At 51.3% G+C, this 19,331-nt stretch overlaps 5 protein-coding genes across 5 annotated transcripts; 3 read left to right on the top strand and 2 right to left on the bottom strand.

The window, feature by feature from the left end:
• Positions 1–1,197: 1,197 nt before the first annotated feature.
• On the top strand, positions 1,198–2,199 carry STEHIDRAFT_49112 (ankyrin; the record flags this gene model as incomplete). Its single annotated transcript, XM_007299260.1, has 2 exons — positions 1,198–1,534; positions 1,808–2,199. Coding segments are annotated over 2 exons (729 nt in total), but the record flags the coding sequence as incomplete, so codon positions are not given.
• An 845-nt stretch (positions 2,200–3,044) lies between these two features.
• On the bottom strand, positions 3,045–4,717 carry STEHIDRAFT_118479 (uncharacterized protein). Its single transcript, XM_007300082.1, has 8 exons — positions 4,605–4,717; positions 4,519–4,544; positions 4,426–4,468; positions 4,284–4,368; positions 4,123–4,213; positions 3,938–4,072; positions 3,406–3,869; positions 3,045–3,322 (listed from the first exon to the last, which is right to left on the bottom strand). The coding sequence occupies exons 1-8, from the start codon at positions 4,633–4,635 to the stop codon at positions 3,133–3,135; spliced, it is 1,065 nt and encodes a 354-aa protein (XP_007300144.1). The 5' UTR covers positions 4,636–4,717; the 3' UTR covers positions 3,045–3,132.
• An 877-nt stretch (positions 4,718–5,594) lies between these two features.
• Positions 5,595–10,660, top strand: STEHIDRAFT_73303 (peroxisomal hydratase-dehydrogenase-epimerase). Its single transcript, XM_007299408.1, has 25 exons — positions 5,595–5,687; positions 5,743–5,837; positions 5,909–6,035; positions 6,138–6,286; positions 6,364–6,476; positions 6,543–6,602; positions 6,711–6,872; positions 6,956–7,002; positions 7,064–7,094; positions 7,221–7,428; positions 7,525–7,718; positions 7,781–7,859; positions 7,931–8,078; positions 8,141–8,168; positions 8,230–8,272; positions 8,344–8,496; positions 8,552–8,601; positions 8,670–9,037; positions 9,135–9,286; positions 9,389–9,485; positions 9,588–9,615; positions 9,696–9,747; positions 9,938–10,010; positions 10,095–10,168; positions 10,279–10,660. Exons 1-25 carry the CDS (start codon positions 5,623–5,625, stop codon positions 10,362–10,364), a joined length of 2,682 nt encoding a protein of 893 aa, XP_007299470.1. The 5' UTR covers positions 5,595–5,622; the 3' UTR covers positions 10,365–10,660.
• Positions 10,661–11,373: 713 nt separating this feature from the next.
• STEHIDRAFT_49284 (NAD-P-binding protein) lies at positions 11,374–12,767 on the top strand (the record flags this gene model as incomplete). Its single annotated transcript, XM_007299271.1, has 6 exons — positions 11,374–11,701; positions 11,771–12,018; positions 12,088–12,142; positions 12,191–12,261; positions 12,330–12,508; positions 12,596–12,767. 6 exons carry the CDS (start codon positions 11,374–11,376, stop codon positions 12,765–12,767), a joined length of 1,053 nt encoding a protein of 350 aa, XP_007299333.1.
• Positions 12,768–13,861: 1,094 nt separating this feature from the next.
• Positions 13,862–17,524, bottom strand: STEHIDRAFT_49894 (calcium/proton exchanger; the record flags this gene model as incomplete). The annotated part of the gene is made up of 14 exons (XM_007299319.1): positions 13,862–13,944; positions 14,008–14,182; positions 14,244–14,513; positions 14,589–14,911; positions 14,971–15,049; positions 15,137–15,300; positions 15,381–15,407; positions 16,396–16,441; positions 16,556–16,574; positions 16,794–16,876; positions 17,054–17,085; positions 17,165–17,213; positions 17,309–17,343; positions 17,443–17,524. 14 exons carry the CDS (start codon positions 17,522–17,524, stop codon positions 13,862–13,864), a joined length of 1,467 nt encoding a protein of 488 aa, XP_007299381.1.
• Positions 17,525–19,331: the final 1,807 nt, after the last annotated feature.

The following is a 19,331-nucleotide window of genomic DNA, read 5'->3' as shown; positions in this document are numbered from 1 at the left end:
TCCCAATTCTCAAAGTCAGCGTTACAGGGAGTGGTCTCGTTCTCCCGGATGGTACCGTACCCGTTATCACGGCGGTGAGCGGTTACCGTCTGCAGGGTATGACCGCCAGCGGGATCGAGACAGGTCTCCATCGCCGTTATACTATCGTCGGTATCGCGACAGGGAAGATCGTTCGCCGACATACTCATCGAGACTCCCAATACGAAGCCCATCTCCTAGACCTTCTGAACCATTCTCTTTGGAATACGAACACGAACGAGCGATTTCTCCGAAGCATGTACCTTTACCACACCCGTACAGATCGGCCGGTAGTCGTGCCGCGAGTGAGCGTTCTCGGCCACAGTCTCCTGATTACACTAGAGTAACTCACGGGCAAGAGTCGACTTCCCCCCTACCGTACCGTGCGAGTGATCGAGGAGTACGAACACCATCCAGTCCTATAAGAGAAGGATCATACATCAATGCCTTTCCTCCTTCTGTTGATGTGTCTGCTCCTCGTAAGCTCCTGTCAATGCCTCTCCTAGTAGCATTATTAACTTCGATCAATATACAGCACATATAGAAACCGAAGAATACGAAAATAGCCCTTCTGTAAGGGGCATTACGCCGCCAACGATGTCGTCTGACTGGGATCCAAGATTCATAAGTCGGCGGCCAATGTCCCCATCCAATCGCGGTTCTCCCATGTTCGAATCGACCCGCTTGTCACATAGGTCTACCCCATCACCCGAGAGAAAACCATGGGTAAAGAAGACCGCTATGGAGCGAGCATGCATCGCAGGCGACGTCCTCGCTGTGCTGAAGTGCATACAAACCGACCACACCACGATCCACGAGAAGGGCCATTTCGGAAGTGTCCTTGTCGCAGCAGCCGCAGGAAGGGACGAAGCCATCGTGCTTATTCTACTCGACGAGGGAGTGGACCCAGATGCCCAGAATGAACGATACGGGACAGCTCTGCATGTTGCGATTCAAGGAGGTGACCGAGAGATGGTAAACCTGTTACTAGACCACGGGGCGAGCATCGACGTTCAAGGACTCAGACCAAGACAAGGAACGCCGTTACGGTGGGCGTGCACTTTGGGCCACACCTCGATGGTCCGACTGTTGTTGGAGCGTGGAGCCAGTTTTGCCGCCACTTACCTTGAGGAAGAACCTAGTTTGCTGCATCTTGCGACGGCCAGGGCAGACGAGGATATGATTCAATTGCTTCTTGACCATGGTGTCGATGTGCATGACCCGAATGAAGATGCCTTAGTCGTCGCAGCAGAGATGAACCACATTGAAATTACACAGATATTACTCGACCACGGGATGTCCCCCGACCATTCTGGGAATGGCTGGGGGAGTCCCTTGGAGGCCGCTTGCGCGCATAACTCCATCGAGGTCGCTCGTTTACTCATCGACAGAGGAGCAGATGCCAATGCGCATGGCCACGGGAACGGAGGTGGCCCACTCATTGCTGCAGTCGCTAGTGGTTATAAAGACATTGTCGCTCTGTTACTTAGCAGCGGTGCCAATGTCAATATAGAGGGTCCAAATCGTGGTGCCGCTTTACACGCTGCAGCAGCCTACAACCTTGCACCCATCGTCAAACTTCTTCTCGACCACGGTGCGGACTTGGATGCCACCAGCGGAGGGCGCAGTTCGGCCTTCGAGGCAGCAGTGGCCCATGGACAATACGGTGTGGTCCAGACCATACTGGAGCATGACCCGTCTCTTCTTTCCAGACAAAAAGACCGCCTTCACTTGATCCGTGCAGCATTTTGGGGCTACCCATCAATCGTACGCCTCTTCCTCGCCCAAGGTGCAAATGTCAACGAAGCAGGAGGGCGCCTTGTGGGCGCTCTATATGCCGCATCGACATCGGGTGAAGGAATCATTGTTGGAATCCTTCTGCAACATGGTGCGGACCCCAATTGCGAGGGAGGTCTGTACGGAACCCCCTTGCAAGCCGCAGCGTCATTCGGCTACTCCGTGGAAGCTCTTTTATCCAGTGGTGCGAACATCAATTTCCGCGGTGGGCTGTTTGGAACAGCTCTTCAAGCGGCTTCTGGAGCTGGATGGCATTTAGAAACTGTGTGGAAACTGGTGGCTGGAGGAGCAGATTTAGAAGTTATCGCAGGGCCGGATCGAACAGCACTTCAAGCAGCCTCGCAGAATGGACGCATCGACATCGTGCACGCATTGCTGAACTATGGTGCAGATCCGAACTCCAGCGGTGAACCCCTCCCGGCACGAACACACTCCATGCAACTTGACGAGGATGCAGTCCTAGCCCCCGAATACAGTGTCATTGCAGATGCGGATTCGAGGAATATCCAACGTGCCAACAAATCTATACGCGAACGACACGCTAACGCGTTGCAGGCAGCTGCAGCATCAGGTCATGAAGACGTCGTCCTGGCATTGTTGGACTCTGGTGCGAGCCCTAATACCGTTGGAGGTTATTACGGAAGCGCTCTTCAAGCAGCTGCGGCAATGGGGCATGTCATTGTGGTCCGTATGCTGCTTGATCGTGGCGCATCTATCAACCTTCCGGGAGGCTGCCTTGGAGGCGCCTTCCCAGCAGCAGCGGCTCGAGGGCAATATGGTGTCGTTCAGGAGCTACTCGAAGCTTGCGGTGGGTTTAGGTTCAGCAAGGAGATTCTGGAGTTGTCGTTAGAGCACGTCAGGAAGCGGATGTCCGTTATGGAGTCTGCGCTAGAGGTGGATAGGGACGAGGCGATCTTTCCAGAAGGTGAAGTGAAAGAGTGGCTCAGATCAGACTCGCGCTATCAGGCCTGCGAAAAAATCGTCAATGTGCTGCAGCCACGTCTTGGCTGATACAATAGCGCGAAATTCAAACTTACCGCAGTGCACACGGGACTCTTGTAGCGGTGCTCTTGTAGTTTATGTTGTCGCCGATCCATACTTGATAAATTTAGTCGCTGAAGAAGCCCAATCCAGAATATCGTTTGTTTGGGTCCGGTATGAGGACAGATACATGCGAAAGGTCAGTATACCGCTACAGTATTCGATCGGGCACCGGCCCCTCGTGCAATGGGATGGAAAACCATGTCATTTCAGTGACTCATATACGTGACGAATAGATCACAAGGGCCAAAAGCGACAACCTTCAAAATCTATCCTCTAGGCAGCTGGACGCAAAACAACCACCAGTCCATCCGAGTGCGGCGAAAAAATAGCGTCCACAAGTAGTTCCTCATTGTCTTGGTCCGTATTGATCTGAGACCGGCCATCGTAAATGAATCGGGTCGATGTGTTGATGCCTCTACGTGGTCGCAGCCGTCGTGGTGGTCGAAGACCCGGTAAACCCGTGCTGTATTTCAGCAGACAAGAGTATTCGAGTTGTGAGATTTCGTGGCTCGATCGGATTGACGTGGAAGTTGGAACGATACATACCTCAAGCCCCGTCTCGTGAGGCACAAATGAAATCTCCCAAACCCGAACCCTCCATCACTAGGCTGCCCAAGCTCATTGACACCCCATCCTTTGACCGTCATTATCAGACTGCGAACGAACTCTTCATCCCTGGCTGCGACAAAGTCGAAGAAGCTGAGCCCGGCGAGAGTACCGATTCGTAAGAAGGGATTATTGAAGCAGTAGAGGATGTGACAGTCGAGGGAGAAGCGGTCTAGGATCAAGGCCATTCGGGTGGATTGGGCAGGTGAGGGTAAAATAGGGGCAACGAGAGTACCGAGCGATATTTGAGGAGACGATGGGGTTGGATGCGAATCTTCAATGACGTTCGAAGGTCTAAATGACGGGGCATCTCCTTCGCTTCCATATTGCTGGCGTGGCAGGAAATCATTCGCTGAGATATGTGAAGCCGCTTGTAGGATGAGGCTGCTGTGTGTGATCCATCTCTGGAATGGATACAATTATGAATAAGAGATTTACGGCAAAGCGATACAACCACTCAGCATTGACTTACATGAATATTGAAGCGCCAGGCAGCAGGGGTGACGATCTTCACTTCTTGTGCCGTCGACGCATAATGCATGGCTTTCGGTCCCATCATCGCGATCGACACGCTACCAACCAGCACATCATGTGCCACTGTCCGAGTCTGAAACTATGATCAAAGGCCTCTTCGATATGTTCATACGGGCAACTCACAGTAACACACATGACGTATCCTTTCGACGCGTCTTTATGGCGAAGCCTTATGTATGCAATAGCGGCAGCCTTGTCTTTTCGTACTGTATCACTGTTCAAACACCAAATCGGACCGAGCATCATAAGTGGTAATACGGGAACTCACGAATACAAAGACATACCAGTGAAGTGCTACTACCTGAAGGTTCTCCTCTGGATGGTTGAGATTCACTGAGGGTGTGCCAAGCAACTCATGTGGTTCATAACCTGGATGACGAAACTAGTGATCTCGAAGTGACGGCTTGTCAAACAGAAGACATTTACCTAGAATATCGCATATTGACTCTGATATATAGAGGAATCGTGCCTAACATCGCGGTCAACGAGATGTGTAGGACAAGTATGCAAATTTCATACCTCCTCTGAGAGGTCTACGGCCGCGACTGCATAGAGAACTCTCGTCAATGGTCTGCACTCATACATGATATAAACGTCAGACTTACTGAAAGACAGGTGTGGTATAGAAGCCTCCATCCGCGTATGTTTTGAGCTGCACAAACTCTAACACGATGACAGCGGTGGGGATGCCAATGGAAGGGAGGAAAGGGGAAGGAAAGTTCGAAGCGGCGGCGGTCTCTCCAAAAGGTCCTCGTCGACGTCACGATTCTGGTTAAGAGACCGTGGGATGATGCAGAAGAAATGGCATCACGTAGTGCCATCAACAACGGAGATCTTTCAGACGCTAGTAAAAAAAATCAACTCAATTGAATGATGCCATGGCGCGCAAGTGAGTAATTGACACCCACAACTGTCAATATCACGCTGAGACGATACTCCAGCGCAGCTCAGCGGACGAAAATGAGGGAATTTTCGTGACGTAGCTCAGTGTGAACCAACGCTGATTTACAGAGGAGAGGGGAGGAGGGAGGGAACGACATCTCGGAGGTAACATGAATGCCACTCGAAATTTGCCGTTTACGTATTGAACTTTTTGCAGCGGCACGGTTGCCTTCAATGTCCCTCAGTTCCTGAGGTCAAAATTTCGCATCACAACACATCCTGGCGTTTCACTAGCGTCGTGAGGGAGTCGTATGCAGATGGATCGCTGAGATTAAGAGCGTATGATTCTGCTCAACGATCAGTAGCCCCCAGGGGCCGTACTGGCAACTTCTCACGTGGCTGCATACTAACTACCCACTCACCAACGGTTTGAACGCGAATTCATGATCATAAACCTTGTCGCCAAAAAGACCAGGGAGAAGTAGTGGACGGTGGACAAAACATGAGCTCAGTGACGGCAGAAAACAAGGGCTGATAATAATATGCATGTGGCGAGCAGGAGATGCGGAGCCACCGAACGCGTACAAAGAGTTTCACGTGTGGCGCGCGACGCGTCTTCGCGGGGTAAATTCGAATTCACATGCTCCGGCCACCTCAAACTACTTACAGCGGTCACGGCGCTGCAACGATCCCCCCAACTTGTCCTCTCCCTCCACATCTTCACTTGTATCATCGTCGAGCATGTCACTATCATTTCAAGGACACACCGTAGTCGTTACCGGTGCCGGCGGTGGATTGGGTAAAGCGTGAGTTCCATTGCCAACTCGAGCTGCGATAATTTGCTTACAAGTACTGGTGTAGGTACTCCCTTTTATTTGCATCGAGAGGGGCCAACATTGTAGTGAACGACTTCAACCAGCAAGCAGCCCAGAAAGTCGTTGATGAGATTAAGGCTGGTGCGTCATGCTGTCCAAGCCTTATACGACTTGCCTAGTTCTAACGCTATGACCTCATGTTTTCGGAACAGCTGGTGGGAAGGCAGTTACGAATATCGGTTCTGCTACGGATGGTGTAGCCGTTATCAAGACAGCACTCGATGCATTTGGGACCGTCACCATATTGATTAACAACGCCGGTATTCTGCGAGACAAGGGGTACGTGCGCTCGTTACATTAATCCCATTCTCCACAGCATCCTTCCAATTTCTTCATAAAATATATGAAACTTATGTCCATGCTTGTGTGATGATAACTCAGCTTCAAGAACATGACGGACCAAGAATGGGACCAGGTTCAAGAAGTTCACCTCAAGGGAGCCTTCGCGTGTACGAAGGCTGCGTGGCCCATCTTCCGGAAGCAAAAGTTCGGACGCATCATCAACACCGCAAGTGCTGCAGGTCTCTTTGGTATGTTCCTATTTTTTTGCTCTATCAATCGCAGACAGTGGGGAAAGAGGGGAATCTTGATACATCTTTACTTGCAGGTAACTTTGGACAGGCGAATTACAGTGCTGCTAAGATGGGTTTGGTCGCGTTCACAAAGACTCTGGCAAGGGAAGGAGAGAAATATAACATCAAAGCCACCGCTATTGCACCTGTAAACACTCTTCCCTACCATTGCTTGAGAGAACTGAACTCACTTATCGTTGTTTGTACACACTAGATAGCTGCCTCAGCAATGACTGAAACCGTAATGCCACCAGAAATGCTCGCTAACCTGAAGGTGAGTCCAATTCTTCCTTTCCATCCACTTCGTGCAGAACACTCATAAATCATTTTACTGACTTGGCTCTGATCTTCACATGCCCACTCTCGAATGCTGTCACAAAAGCCCGATTTCGTAGCCCCTTTCGTCGCTGCAGTCACACATCCTGACAGCCCCGACGCAAGCGGAAAAGTCTTCGTCGTTGGCGCAGGCTATGTGTCTGAGATTCGCTGGGAACGAACGAAGGGCGCCATCTTCAAGACGGATGCTTCGTTCACGCCTTCTGCGGTACGTCCTTATATATTGCAAAAGCTGATAGAACTTGCTCTAGCGAGTACTCATTAGCTGCGGTCTGCGTTTTGGTACAATAGGTCAAGGAAAGATGGGAGCAAATCACGGACTTCACCAACCCTGATCAGTAGGATTGGTCACTTCTAGATTTCTACAGTAGAGCGGAAACTAACGTCGGATGATCACAGCCCACAAAGTATGGCCGACGGAAATATCACCGTACGTTTCCTTTCCGCTACGTTCCCTTGCCTTCCTGTCATCCTCTACCACAATCTATTTCGCTGTACCCACCCTCTTCAAGACTCTTGTCATTTCATCCACCTAATTCGACCCTCTGATCTATAGGAGAAGCTCAAAGCAGCACGCAACCAACCTTCGAACAAACAGTCAAGTCCCGAAGTTCGCTTCGACGGCAAAACCGCCATCATCACTGGTGCTGGTGCCGGGCTCGGAAGGGCCTATGCGCTCATGTACGCTAGGTTGGGTGCAAATGTCGTCGTGAACGACGTCAGCGAGAAGGGCGCGGGGGCTGTCGTTGACGAAATTCGGAAGGGTAAGTCTTTTGTTTTCCTCTACTGTGTCCTAGTATTCGAAATTCATCGGCGTACTGTGTTACTGTACTGACTCTGCGTGTGTGGTTATACAATAGCGGGCGGGAAAGCCATGGCAGCAGTTTGTTCCGCCGAAGACGGCGACGCTATCGTCAAAGCCGCGCTTGACGCCTTTGGAGGCGTACATATCCTCGTTGCTAATGCTGGGATCTTGCGTGATAAGTCTTTCACGGCTATGTCGGAAGCAGAATGGGATGCGGTTATTGCTGTACATTTGAGGGGGACGTTCAAGGTTCGTGTCTCGCGGTCTTTGTTCCTTTGAGTTTTCCTTTCTTAAACTTGGACGTTGTGCAGTGTGCGAAAGCGGTGTGGCCCATCTTCCAGAAGCAGAAGTATGGAAGGATCATGACTACGGCGTCGGGTGTCGGTATCTGTAAGCATCATAATGACCTATTGACTACCGCTCCATGCTTAATCCATGTATCTTTCCCTTCGTGTTCGCAGATGGCAATTTCGGTCAGGCGAATTACTCGACGGCTAAGGCTGCTATTCTCGGGTTCACAAGGACGTTGGCGATCGAGGGCAAGAAGTATAATATCCTTGCCAACACTCTTGCGCCGTCGGCAGGGACTGCGATGACTATGACTATCTGGTGCGCTTTTTGTTGTGTGCAGTAGCGTCGATGATCATCGTAGTGATGCTCAACCTGGATAGGCCGCAAGAGATGGTGGATGCGTTCAAGGTCCGTCGTTTCCCTATATGATGCTATGGAGCAGGAGATCTAATCACTTTCCATGTAACAGCCTGACTACGTGGCTCCTATCGTCGGTTACCTCACCAGCGCAGGTAAAACCCATCTCTCCAGCGAGATGATGCAGAATCTGGTCAATTTACCCGTCTTTTCTCTCATTATACAGACAACGAGGACACAACGGGCTCTTTATTTGAAGTCTCTGGAGGCTGGGCCGCTCAGACTCGTTGGCAGCAAGCTGGCGGACACGGTTTCCCGGTAAAGAAACCGTTGACGCCAGAGGCTATTTTATCGAAGTGGGATGTTATCACCAACTTCGGTTTGTCGTTCCGGCTATTATTACTAGGAAAAAGAGCTGACTGGTGGTGCAACAGATGATGGGCGAGCGACCAACCCTTCATCTACTCAGGAGGGAATGGAAATGGTACGCCACCACATCTCTCTCAGTGACATAGTCGATCTCGTACTCATGCACTACCTTGTTACTCTCAGATGATGGCCAACTTCGGCAACGAAGGCTACTCTGATGATTCCTACGCCGACCCCGAAGACTCAGACCTCGTCAAAGAAGCCAAAGCATCTGTCGCGGAACCGACCGAATACAACTACACAGAGCGTGACGTCATCCTCTACAACCTCGGGATCGGCGCGACAGAGAAAGAGCTCCAGTGGACGTACGAGGGCCATGACAGTTTTGGAGCGCTGCCTACGTTCGGTGTGATCCCACAGTTTTTGGCGAGCGCAGGGTTGTCGTTGGATTGGCTGCCGGATTTCAACCCAGCGAAGTTGTTGCACGGGGAGCAGTACCTCGCGATTAAGGCACCGATACCGACGAGTGGAGATTTGGTGAATGACTCTAGGTGATTGGCCTTGTCCACCCTTTGCTTGCGCTCCTGCCCTCTTTCCTTCTCTTTAGTCTGTGTCAGTGGTTGACTGAGGTTCGCGTACGTCGTCCAGGTTGATGGAGGTGCTGGACAAGGGCAAGGCCGCGGCTGTCACTTCCATAGTCCAGACCAAGGATAAGCATAGCGGTCAGGTTATCTTCGAGAACCAGTCGACGGTCTTCATCCGTGGTTCCGGCGGGTTTGGAGGCAAGCGCACTGGTAAAGGTACGCACCTCACTTTTTCTGTCGGCCTATCTCTTCCTGAGTACGCGCGGTGAACGAGTCGCTGATTGTCTTGGTGTGGTTTGGTTGCAATGTAACTAACAGACCGCGGACCGGCTTCCGCTGCGAATACACCACCTAAGCGTCAGCCTGATGCGGTTATTGAAGAGAAGACTACGACGTCGCAAGCTGCCCTATACCGGTACGTTTCTTTCATCCTTCTCGCCAGTCCATTTTCGCGACCCAAGTACACCAACTGATGTACTTTATGCCCTTTTGTTGCTCTTATCATCGCCATGCGCAGATTGAGTGGCGATTACAACCCGTTACACGTTCGTCAACCTCCTTCGTTTTGTCAATATGCTGTACTCATCTTCGTTCATGACCTATTTTTTTTTTTACCCGTACACAGATACTTCCCGAGTTCGCGGCAGTAGGCGGATTCGACAAACCAATCCTGCACGGTGAGCGTCTATTGCCGGTTTATCCCCCGTGGGCCGTCTTCTATCTTCCATGCATGCATCATCACATCACATATGGTCTCCTCGCTATTTAACCTTTCGAGCCTTCTTGTGATGTCAACTAACCTACCAAAACCGAACCATTGAGCGACTCTGCTAACGTCATTGTCGTGTTGGGTTTGGCACTATCTAGGGCTCTGCTCGATGGGTATTTCTGGTAAGCATGTAGTCAAGACGTTCGGCGCCTTCAAGGATATCAAAGTCCGGTAAGCACGATTCATCTCGGTGGAAATGTCGCCCTTGAGGTTCCGATCCTGAACTTGGACTGATCTATTTTTGGCTGGCCGCAGATTTGCGGGCGTCGTGTATCCCGGCGAGACGCTCGTTACTGAGATGTGGAAGGAGGGCGATAAGGTCATTTTCCGTACGTCCTTTTTTTATGTCTTATACCCAGTATCCTACATCTTCCGCATCCCCTTCACTTGTCCGTCCGAGAGCTGTGCTGAGTACAACGATTGGTATGGATTTATATAGAAACGAAGGTCAAGGAGCGCGGGACCACGGTGTTGGCGGCGGCGGCGGCTACGCTGGCAGAGTCGGCGGTGAAGGCTAAGTTGTAAGGACTCTGAATCAGGACACTGCCCTACATATAGCTATTGATCGACAGCCTGTGGACGGTCCACAGGCTATTTACTCGGGGTCCTCAATGGTTTCCAGTGCTCACACTCCTGAATTTATTTTCTGTATACCTTGTAACTCTGGAGTCTATCACGCTGTACATGTACTTTTATCCATACTTGACTTCATAGTATGAACTCTTGTTTCGTCCCTTCTCTCCAAATCACTAAGTTGCCATCACAGGGCTTCTGAGCCAGACTACGAATTCGTCCTGCCTCCTATTGCACGAGTATCGTAGAGTTCACTCTGTGGTTTCTCTAGAGCAAAAACAATCCATATCCAGAAAACCCTTGAGAAGACAGGTCCCAGAGAAAAAGTATCGGGAAATTTGTTGTAGATGAACCAGTGCCACACTTCTTCGGAATCTGCCGGAGGCTTGATTTTGGTGTCGAATTTAGCTGTTCCTTTTTTGTCTTTCACTCCGACGCTGTCAGCATGTGTCCACCGTTGCCTTCTGATAGTTCTGTCACATTTGTCTGTGCTTAGTAGAAGACTTAAGGTTTCAGTACACTCGCTCGCATCTCTGGTCCCCTCTTCGTTCAACACGTAATAAAATATATCGGGACCAGCGCCTGGACTAAAAAATGTTTGTCGCTATTGTGCCCTCAGTGGTCAGGATTCGACTTCCAGGATCACTTGCATTCCAGGACACCGTTTGCCAGCTACCTGTGTAGCGCCATTCGACGCCTAGCGGTATAACTAAAGCTTCTCCGACTCGGACTTGGATCGCTTGCTCATCCAACTTGCTGACAAAGTCGCCGGAAGGAAGGAAGGCTTGAGAAACTGGCTCGGACAACTCACTCTCAAACCACTCATGGATAAACATCTCTTCTCAGAAGAATGCTTTTTGGCTGGGTATAAAAGACGGCCGGCCATCCTGTATCGACTGCAGCGGCCACTTTCGAAGTGAACGTCCCAAGGAGTATTCACTCACCATCTCATACACTTGCTATGTCCTCCGCATCTCAAAACACCGCTTTCATCTTCTCCAAATCCTCTTCTGGAAACCTCCAGAATGGTATCTCGAGACGTACTGGCCCGGTACCAGCTCCTCGAGCCCATGAGGTCCTCGTCCGCATCCATGCCGTATCTCTCAATTACCGAGATTTCGCCATCGTCAATGGCCTCTATCCTTTGTCGATCAAAGATGACGTCGTCCTCGGGAGTGACTTAGCTGGTGAAGTTGTGGCTCTTGGAGAGGAAGTGCACGAGTGGAAGGTTGGTGACAAGGTGATCGCTGCCGTTGATCAGAGGCATCTCTACGGGGTACCAGAGTCTAGTACGTCCAATCCCAAGTCCATACCCCAGTACGCTCTGCAGTGCATATTTTGGCTAATACGACTCTTAGACGAGGTTTTGGGTGGTCATGTCGACGGCGTTCTCCAGGAATATCGAGTTTTCAAGACTACGACACTCATTCCAATTCCGGCACATCTGAGCTATGAAGAAGGTGCAACCTTACCTGCCACAGGATGCACGGCGTGGAATGCTCTATTCGGTGGCAAGCCACTGATGCCGGGCGAAACTGTGCTCCTGCAAGGAACAGGTGGTGTCTCGATGACGGGCTTGATGATTGCTAGTGCTGCGGGTGCTAAGGTAGGTTATCCCAATGTTGTCGAACTACCTTCATACGCTGTCGTTGACGAAAGTCTCATTCTATCGTAGACAATCATCACGTCGAGCTCCGACGAGAAGCTTGAGGTGAGCATCCCCTTTTCACGTCCTATATCTGACTAGACGCCTCATGCCCGGCCTCACACTCAGCTAGCGAAAAGGCTCGGTGCCACGCATACTATCAATTACAAGACGCATCCGGACTGGGACAAAGTCGTCCTCGAGGTGCGTTTGGCACTCTCATCTGTCTCCATCCTTTCTGACCATGCCACCAACCAACTGATGAACATCAGTTAACCGGCGGGCGCGGAGCTCACCACATATTCGACAATGTCGGCATCAACGAGATCGAGAAATGCTTCAATAGCGTATCGTACGGCGGCACCATCCACTGCATCGGTTTCCTCGGCGGCGAGCCCAAAGTCCGTCCAGACGTGCCGATGCTCACGCTCATCAAGGGTGCTACTTTACGGTCAGTCCTCTTCCTCGGCTTGTCATCTACATATAATCAATCAACTCTGCGTCTTTCTGCGTCTGACTGCTCTCATTTATATCACAGAGGGATTTACCCGGGCTCGAAACAGATCCTAGAAGAATTCGTTCGATTCGTAGAGACGAAGGGCTTGAGACCTCACGTGGATAGAGTGTTTCCGTTCGAGGAGACGCCGGAAGCGATCAAATTTCTCGGGAAGGGGCAGCATTCGGGGAAGATCGTTGTGAAAATCGTCTAGGAGTAGCTCTCAGGCAGGGTCACATGCTATAGTCCAGGAGTACAACTGTGGAATGATAAGAACTGTATTATATTGTGTGTATGAACTGGACGTAGCGATCGTGGGGATCAGGCCCGCAGCTGGGACAGACAGCTTACAGTACAACGACTTACAACGACTGGGACCAGCAAGGTCAATAGCCGGATTGTGTATGGAAAGATAGGTTGTGGGTTTCTTTTGTCTTTTCGATGTCGACCGACTCCGACTTGCGCCATGTCCATACCATGCAGTGTAATGTTCCTCCTTGAATATTGATTGTGATACTAAAGAACGACTCGGGTGGGATACATACTTATATATCTGTCTGTCTGTACTCAATCCGCTGCGTAAGTAAGTGATCACGGACTGAACGGACGTATGTGTATGCGAGTAATAAACAAGAAAAAGAAGTACGTGATTAAAATAACACGGCGCAGTACTACTACTAGTTATTCCCCTCCCCGTCACCAGCCATGGCACGGGCGAACATGAATGGAGATGGGCAGGAGCCTCAGGAGAGGGGGGTATAAGTTTGTAAAGATTGTTCGTCCGCGTCCGCAATGTCGAGAGAAGGAGGGCCGACAAGTAAAAAGGTCGCAAAAAAAGAGAGGTGAGGTAGAGATCTGTGTGTGTGTGTGTGTGTGTAGATGAGGGGAGGCGAGGGGAGGCGAGGGGAGGAGGGCAGAAAAACAGATATCATGGGAGACGGGCTACAGTACTTCTTTCTCTTCCGATTGTGAATACCAAATACCGCGACACCCTCCTGATACGTTAAGAGGCAAGAAAAAATGGTGGGATTCTGTCTGGAGAACCGAGGAGAAGCATATAAATCAACAACACCGACCGATCGATTTGTCTGATTAGGCTCGTCGACCGACCGGGAAGCGCACCGAAGGGAGAGAGTGAACCGAAAAGAGGTTGGCCGTGTATACTCCTCTTGAGACGAAATTGAGCGAGACGTCTCTGATGGAGTATGTTGCGAGTACGGCGCGGGAATGAAAAGACTGGAGACGGAACTGGAGACTGCTGCAGACGAAGAAAAAGCGTAGGAACGGAGAAGAAAACTAGAGAAGAGCTCATGTGGTGCACGACGCAAGAACACCGGCCGGATCCGATCCTGGGTAGAACCAGAACACGACGGCGATGATCACATAGAGACCTGTAGCACAACAGTAATTAGCACTGATGTCCTGATTTCAAGGAACAAGGAGGTGAGGCTTACACATAAGAATCATTCCCTCTAGCCAATTTGACTTTCCGTCCTGTACGACGTAGTTCACGGTAAGAACTGCAAGGAAGAGCACGATCGACTCGAACGGGTCGAAGAGGAGCGTGAGCGGCTTGCCCATCATCCATCCGAGGGTGACGATGAACGGGATCACGAAGAGTGCAATTTGCTGTCATCACCAAAAATCGTTAGCCGACACCAAAGGAGAGATTATGCGAGAGGAGACTCACGATACTCGACCCAACAGCAACCCCAAGCGAAAGCGTCAGCTTATCCTTCACCGAGACCGTAACAGCCGTAACATGCTCCGCCGCATTCCCCACAATCGGCAACAAAATCAATCCCACAAACTCCCTGCTAATCCCACCCTGATCCACAAGCCCATTAATCGAATCCACCAGCCACTCCGCCGTGACCGCGACGAGCACAGTCACAACAGCAAGCAGCGCAATCGTCATCGGCACACTCATCATCGGCTTCTCCTCCTCCTCGTCCTCCTCCTCACCAACCATCATCGCGCTCTCCACATCGCCCACCGGCACCGACCCTCCGATTCCATTCGCATGTCCGTTCACGCTCCCCGGGACTCCGAGACTCTGTCTCCCCAAAGACTGTCTGTCCGTTTCCTTCATGTCAGCAGACGGGCCCGCGAGAGCCGTGGTCGTTCCGTTGGGCGTGCTTGGGACGGAGCCGTGAGTGGGGTGGGTAGGAGAGGGAGAAGGAGCGCCTTCGCGATCTCCGGGGACGGGCGTCGCGGCGCGCGATGAAGCCGATTTCTTGTGTTTCTTCATGCGGTCTACGTGGTTCGGGTAGGGGATCGTGGCGAGGACATTGGGGTGATCGTCTTCGTAGAGGGCCCTGTGCGAGAAGAGTTGGAAGTAGATGTAGCAGCCGTAGACTGGAAACAATAGATTAGGACTAATCCCCAGCTGCTGAGGGCAGTTGTGGAATACACACTGAAAAGCAAGATAATCGCAACTCCATGACTGATCGAAAGAATATCCTTGCCCTCCTGAGCATCCGTAAGCGGGTCCGTCTCCGAGCTACCAAAAACCACAAACTATCAGTCCCTTTCCTTGCCAATCCTCTTTCTGTGACAAGACACAAGGGAGAGAGAGAAAACGTACCTATTAAGCGGCGTCACCGCAGAATGGAACGCAGCGGGCAACAGCACCGCGATCACGCTGAGCGTGAGCAACGACGAATTGAGCTGCGTCGCGCTCAGACCGAAACCTTGCTCGGAGAACCGCGTCCCGCCGGCGAAGAAACACATGCCGAGCACGAGGACTGTTGTGTGACGTGACGTATGAATGAACGAAGGAATGAATGAGCGGTGAGGTGGGAAGGAATAAGAGGGTGGGACTTACGCAAGTTACTGAGGATGGAGCCGACGACTGCATAATGGACGAAAAAAAGACGAAAATTTCAGTAAAAAATCCTCACGAACAGCAGTAGCCTAGTAAAAATCGTATCACAACAACAACAACAACCAAAAATCCCGCAAATTCCCAGCCTCGTGCATGCACTATCGTACTTACTGCGGCCCAGCACGAGAACCCATTTTCCCTGGAGGTGCGCCGTGCACGGCGAACTGCACGCACGCAGGCTGTCAATAAGGCTGTGCAGAGTGGGCACATCGGACCACCACCCTCGTAATTTATTTCGAGGGTCCCCATGTCCCATGAACGCAGCGACACCTCACGGTGCCCGGTGCCCAACCCAACCCTCCCTCAACCTTCGACACTGAGTGGCATTGGAGTTGCTGGAAAGCTGTACTTGGATGTGAGGAGCGAGGGCAAGTGAGGCAAGCAAACCAGGTCGAACCAGACCCCAAAGCGAACGACGCCACATCACGCCCAACCGATAACCACAACAGATGACGGCGCCAAGCCTAATACCCGAATCGAGACATAACTTGGCATACAACCTCGTTCGAACTCAAAAACCGGATATCCACATCGGGAACGACGGGCAGAAAGGTGCAGTGTTTAAGATTTAGCATTTGACACTCAACCCAGTTGTAGTCACCGAGCTTGAAGTTGGAGCACAGCCCAGCGGCGTTCGGGACGAACTGAGACTCAGAACAAGTGTCCTGCCAACGAGACCCGACGTCGTATGATATGATATGATATGATGGGTCACGCAATGGTGCCGTTCTCTGTGTCCGGTCGTCCATGGTATAGCCACGAGGGCGACACGAACACCGACCGACCGTCTCAGCCGCTATGCTTGATCGTCTCGTCTCACAGCTGAGGTTATAAATCACCCGACCGATTGTCACACGATACGAGTGTGAAACCGAGTGTACGACGCAAGCCCCAGTGGAACCGCTCAAACACCAAGAGAAGAACAAGAGAAAGAAAGCTGAAAAGAACGACTCACGTGAAGACTGTACGATCGTAAGCTCGCATTTGATGAGTGCCAGGATCTGTATACATATATATCAAGCACTGGGGTCAGATATCACAAACACAAAAATCCCGCGGGAGGAGTTGTGGGATGATAGGCGGGATGGGTGGATGGGATGGATGGAGAGACGTACAGCTACGATCAATTCGACGCTAGACGCACGAACATCCAATATTGTTAGCACAGAGACGGATAGACAGGTCGAGAGAAGTGAGAGATGGGATATGAGACGCAGAAACAGCGGGAAGAGAGAAGGGGGAGTTGTATATCGGGGCGGAATGGAATTCGACGGGATCAGAGGAGAGATGAAAGGGATGGATGAATGGAACCACGGCATGAAACAGAAAACAAAGAACAGAGGAGAAACTCACGCATTCCCGAGCGTAGCATTCAACAACCCAGCCAACGTCTGACCTACCCGCATCGAAAGCTCATCTGTCGCGAATGCCAGGAGCTATCCATTCCATGACACAATCAATCACAAACACAACCATGACACAATCACAACCATGACACAATCACAACAAAAGAAAAGAAAAGTCAGACATATCAATTCGAGGGGCAGCAAAGATGGATATGGAGATGCAAGATGCGGATGGAGATGAAAGGACAGGTGATGACGGATGCTCACCTTGGCAAGCGGAATTATCGCAAGGAACGAGACTGAAAGGGGCAAAAGCGGTCAGAGTCTCAGAAAACAGAACGCGTCATAGTGGAAGTGGAGCCCGATCGGGAGACTCACAGACGAAAACAAGAGTGTACGAATCGGGCATGGCGAAGTTGAACGCCCACTATAGTATTCCATCGACACGACGTCAGTTCCGCGTCACGGGAGCGGAGATGGGAGGAGTGAAAGGAACGAGGGAAAGGCACGGAATACACGCACGGATAGCGGAATGAACACGAGGAGAAGGTTTAGCCCTACAGAAACGTTAATGGACGGATTCTCGGTCAGTCGAGGGTGCTAGTCGACTCTGCGAGAGACGGGACAGGAGGAGGGTGAGGGCGACGAGGACGTACATGATGTTTTCAGGATTGCTAACAGACTATCTCGTATACCCGGCGCTGCACCTATCGGTTTCTCTCGTCTATGTCGTCTCATGAGGTCACCGCACCACGACCCACAGCCCCTCTTCTTCTCTGACTTTGGTGTTGACGGACGGAGGTCTTGTTCTGACTTCTCTCCGTCTCGTGCTTCAAGTCGTGAAAGGAAAATGAAAGGAAGGAAGGGAAAGTGAGCGAGGTTGAAGGGAGGCATGGTCGGTTGGTAGGGAGTGTGCTGTCGTTCGAACATACCTGATCTCCGGAACATACTCTTCATGCCGCGTTTGGACTGGTCTTCAACAAGGGGTTTATGTGTGTCTGACGTCGCGGGATAGCCGTCGACGGGCGACGGGGGCGAAAAGGACTGGTGAACGGGGGATGGAGGAGAGACGTTGAGGGTTGGGGCAGGAAGTGAAGCTGCGGTTCCAAGCAGTCGGTAGCGTTTTGTGGATGTCAGTTCTCGATCTCTTGGCGTGGGTAGGCACGGAGACTCACCCATAATGGACGTCCCACACAGTTGTTGGATACGGAAGATCTGTGAGGGAAGAGCGGAAGGGGAAACGAGCGGAATGGGGAAAATAGGATGAACGAACTGAAGAGCTTTTTGTAGACCGGCGCCTGTCTCACAAGTCGCTTGTCTACCTTGATTTGAATCTTGACATAATAGCCTCGTGTCTTCCTGTGTCCGCACTGCGGGTGGCGGCATTGCGCGGCACCTGTTTTCCCAATCTCTTCTTCCTCAACACAGCTGCAAGAAAATCGGGCCATGTAGATCCCCCTGTTCAGACATAGCTATACATAGCCCCTCTAACGCCCTGTTGGCAACTCACGCTTCGCGCGAATCCCGGGTATCGCGCTCTTGGGCCACAGTCTTCTTGTTCTCTGTATTCGACTCTAATAAAGAACAATGCGTCCTTATCTCAGCTTTGTATAGGCTTTCTCTCAACAACGCCCGTTGCTAGCCAACCCATACAGCGCCTGTGCCCAGAATAAGGCCCTTATAGTCGATATGGAACACGCACAGCCACTGCTATCCCACTCACACTACACGGTATCCCATGGTCTTTCAGCTTCCTTCGTATAGTTCGAGTTGCTGTGTTTTGGCGCACAAGGAATAACACGCCACCCCTCCGATGCTTCGCCTTTCGCATTTCTGTTTTTGTTTTCGTGTCCGAAGAAGCTACAACAAGCCCCTGGTCTTTCGGATTCTTCTTGGATGGACACAGCACTACTTCGCCACCCGTCTGCTTTTGTTTTCGTGTCCGAAGGGGGCACCTGGTCTTCTGGCTCTCAGGCTCTTATGCCGTTCTTGGACACAGCATTACTTCGCCACCCGTACACTCTACTGTGCCGCCTATTCTGAGTCCAGACGCGCGCCAACAAACACTTCATCCCGACTGTATGTAGACACTATAAACACTATATACAGCCATCCACGTATAATGTGCTGAGCCCCGAGTGCCGCGTTACTTAGTACGTGACCGAAACCGGGAGTTGACTCTGAGTCGATGTTGGGCTCAGGCTGTGAAACTGAAGTGGGCACCTCGATTGACTGGGATGGGGGTCTAGCCTGATGACTGGGGTGAGGAATAGGACGGGTTTCAAAGCGAGGCGAGGTGATGGCGGGGGACTGATGTGTGTTGACGCCAGAGGGCGAGTATCTGATCATGATTATGCTATGCGTAATCCATCAGATCCGTTTACACAACCACTGGCACAGAAGTACGTTGATCCTGGATCCTGGGCTGTCTGATACAGACATCCAGCCCTAGAATAGTGCTCGAAAAACTCCAGTGTCTGTTCAGCGGTTTACGGTCACTCTGCGCCCAGAGTCACTCCCCTCCAACTCCCTCTCTCCCCTGGTA

Source organism: Stereum hirsutum (genome assembly GCF_000264905.1).
Source record: "Stereum hirsutum FP-91666 SS1 unplaced genomic scaffold STEHIscaffold_2, whole genome shotgun sequence".
Taxonomy (NCBI): Eukaryota; Fungi; Basidiomycota; class Agaricomycetes; order Russulales; family Stereaceae; genus Stereum; species Stereum hirsutum.
The sequence above is the reverse complement of the archived record's forward strand: the minus strand, read 5'-3'. Positions and strand labels throughout refer to the sequence as shown.

Coding starts and splice junctions, on each gene's coding strand:
- STEHIDRAFT_118479 (XM_007300082.1), bottom strand. CDS start 4,635: ATGGAGGCTTCTATACCACACCTGTCTTTCA. Junction 4,469..4,518: donor CCGTAGACCTCTCAGAGGAG/GTATGAAATTTG, acceptor CCGCGATGTTAG/GCACGATTCCTCTATATATC. Junction 3,870..3,937: donor CCTGGCGCTTCAATATTCAT/GTAAGTCAATGC, acceptor TATCCATTCCAG/AGATGGATCACACACAGCAG.
- STEHIDRAFT_73303 (XM_007299408.1), top strand. CDS start 5,623: ATGTCACTATCATTTCAAGGACACACCGTAGTCGTTACCGGTGCCGGC. Junction 7,003..7,063: donor GACTTCACCAACCCTGATCA/GTAGGATTGGTC, acceptor GGATGATCACAG/CCCACAAAGTATGGCCGACG. Junction 8,273..8,343: donor CGGTTACCTCACCAGCGCAG/GTAAAACCCATC, acceptor CTCATTATACAG/ACAACGAGGACACAACGGGC.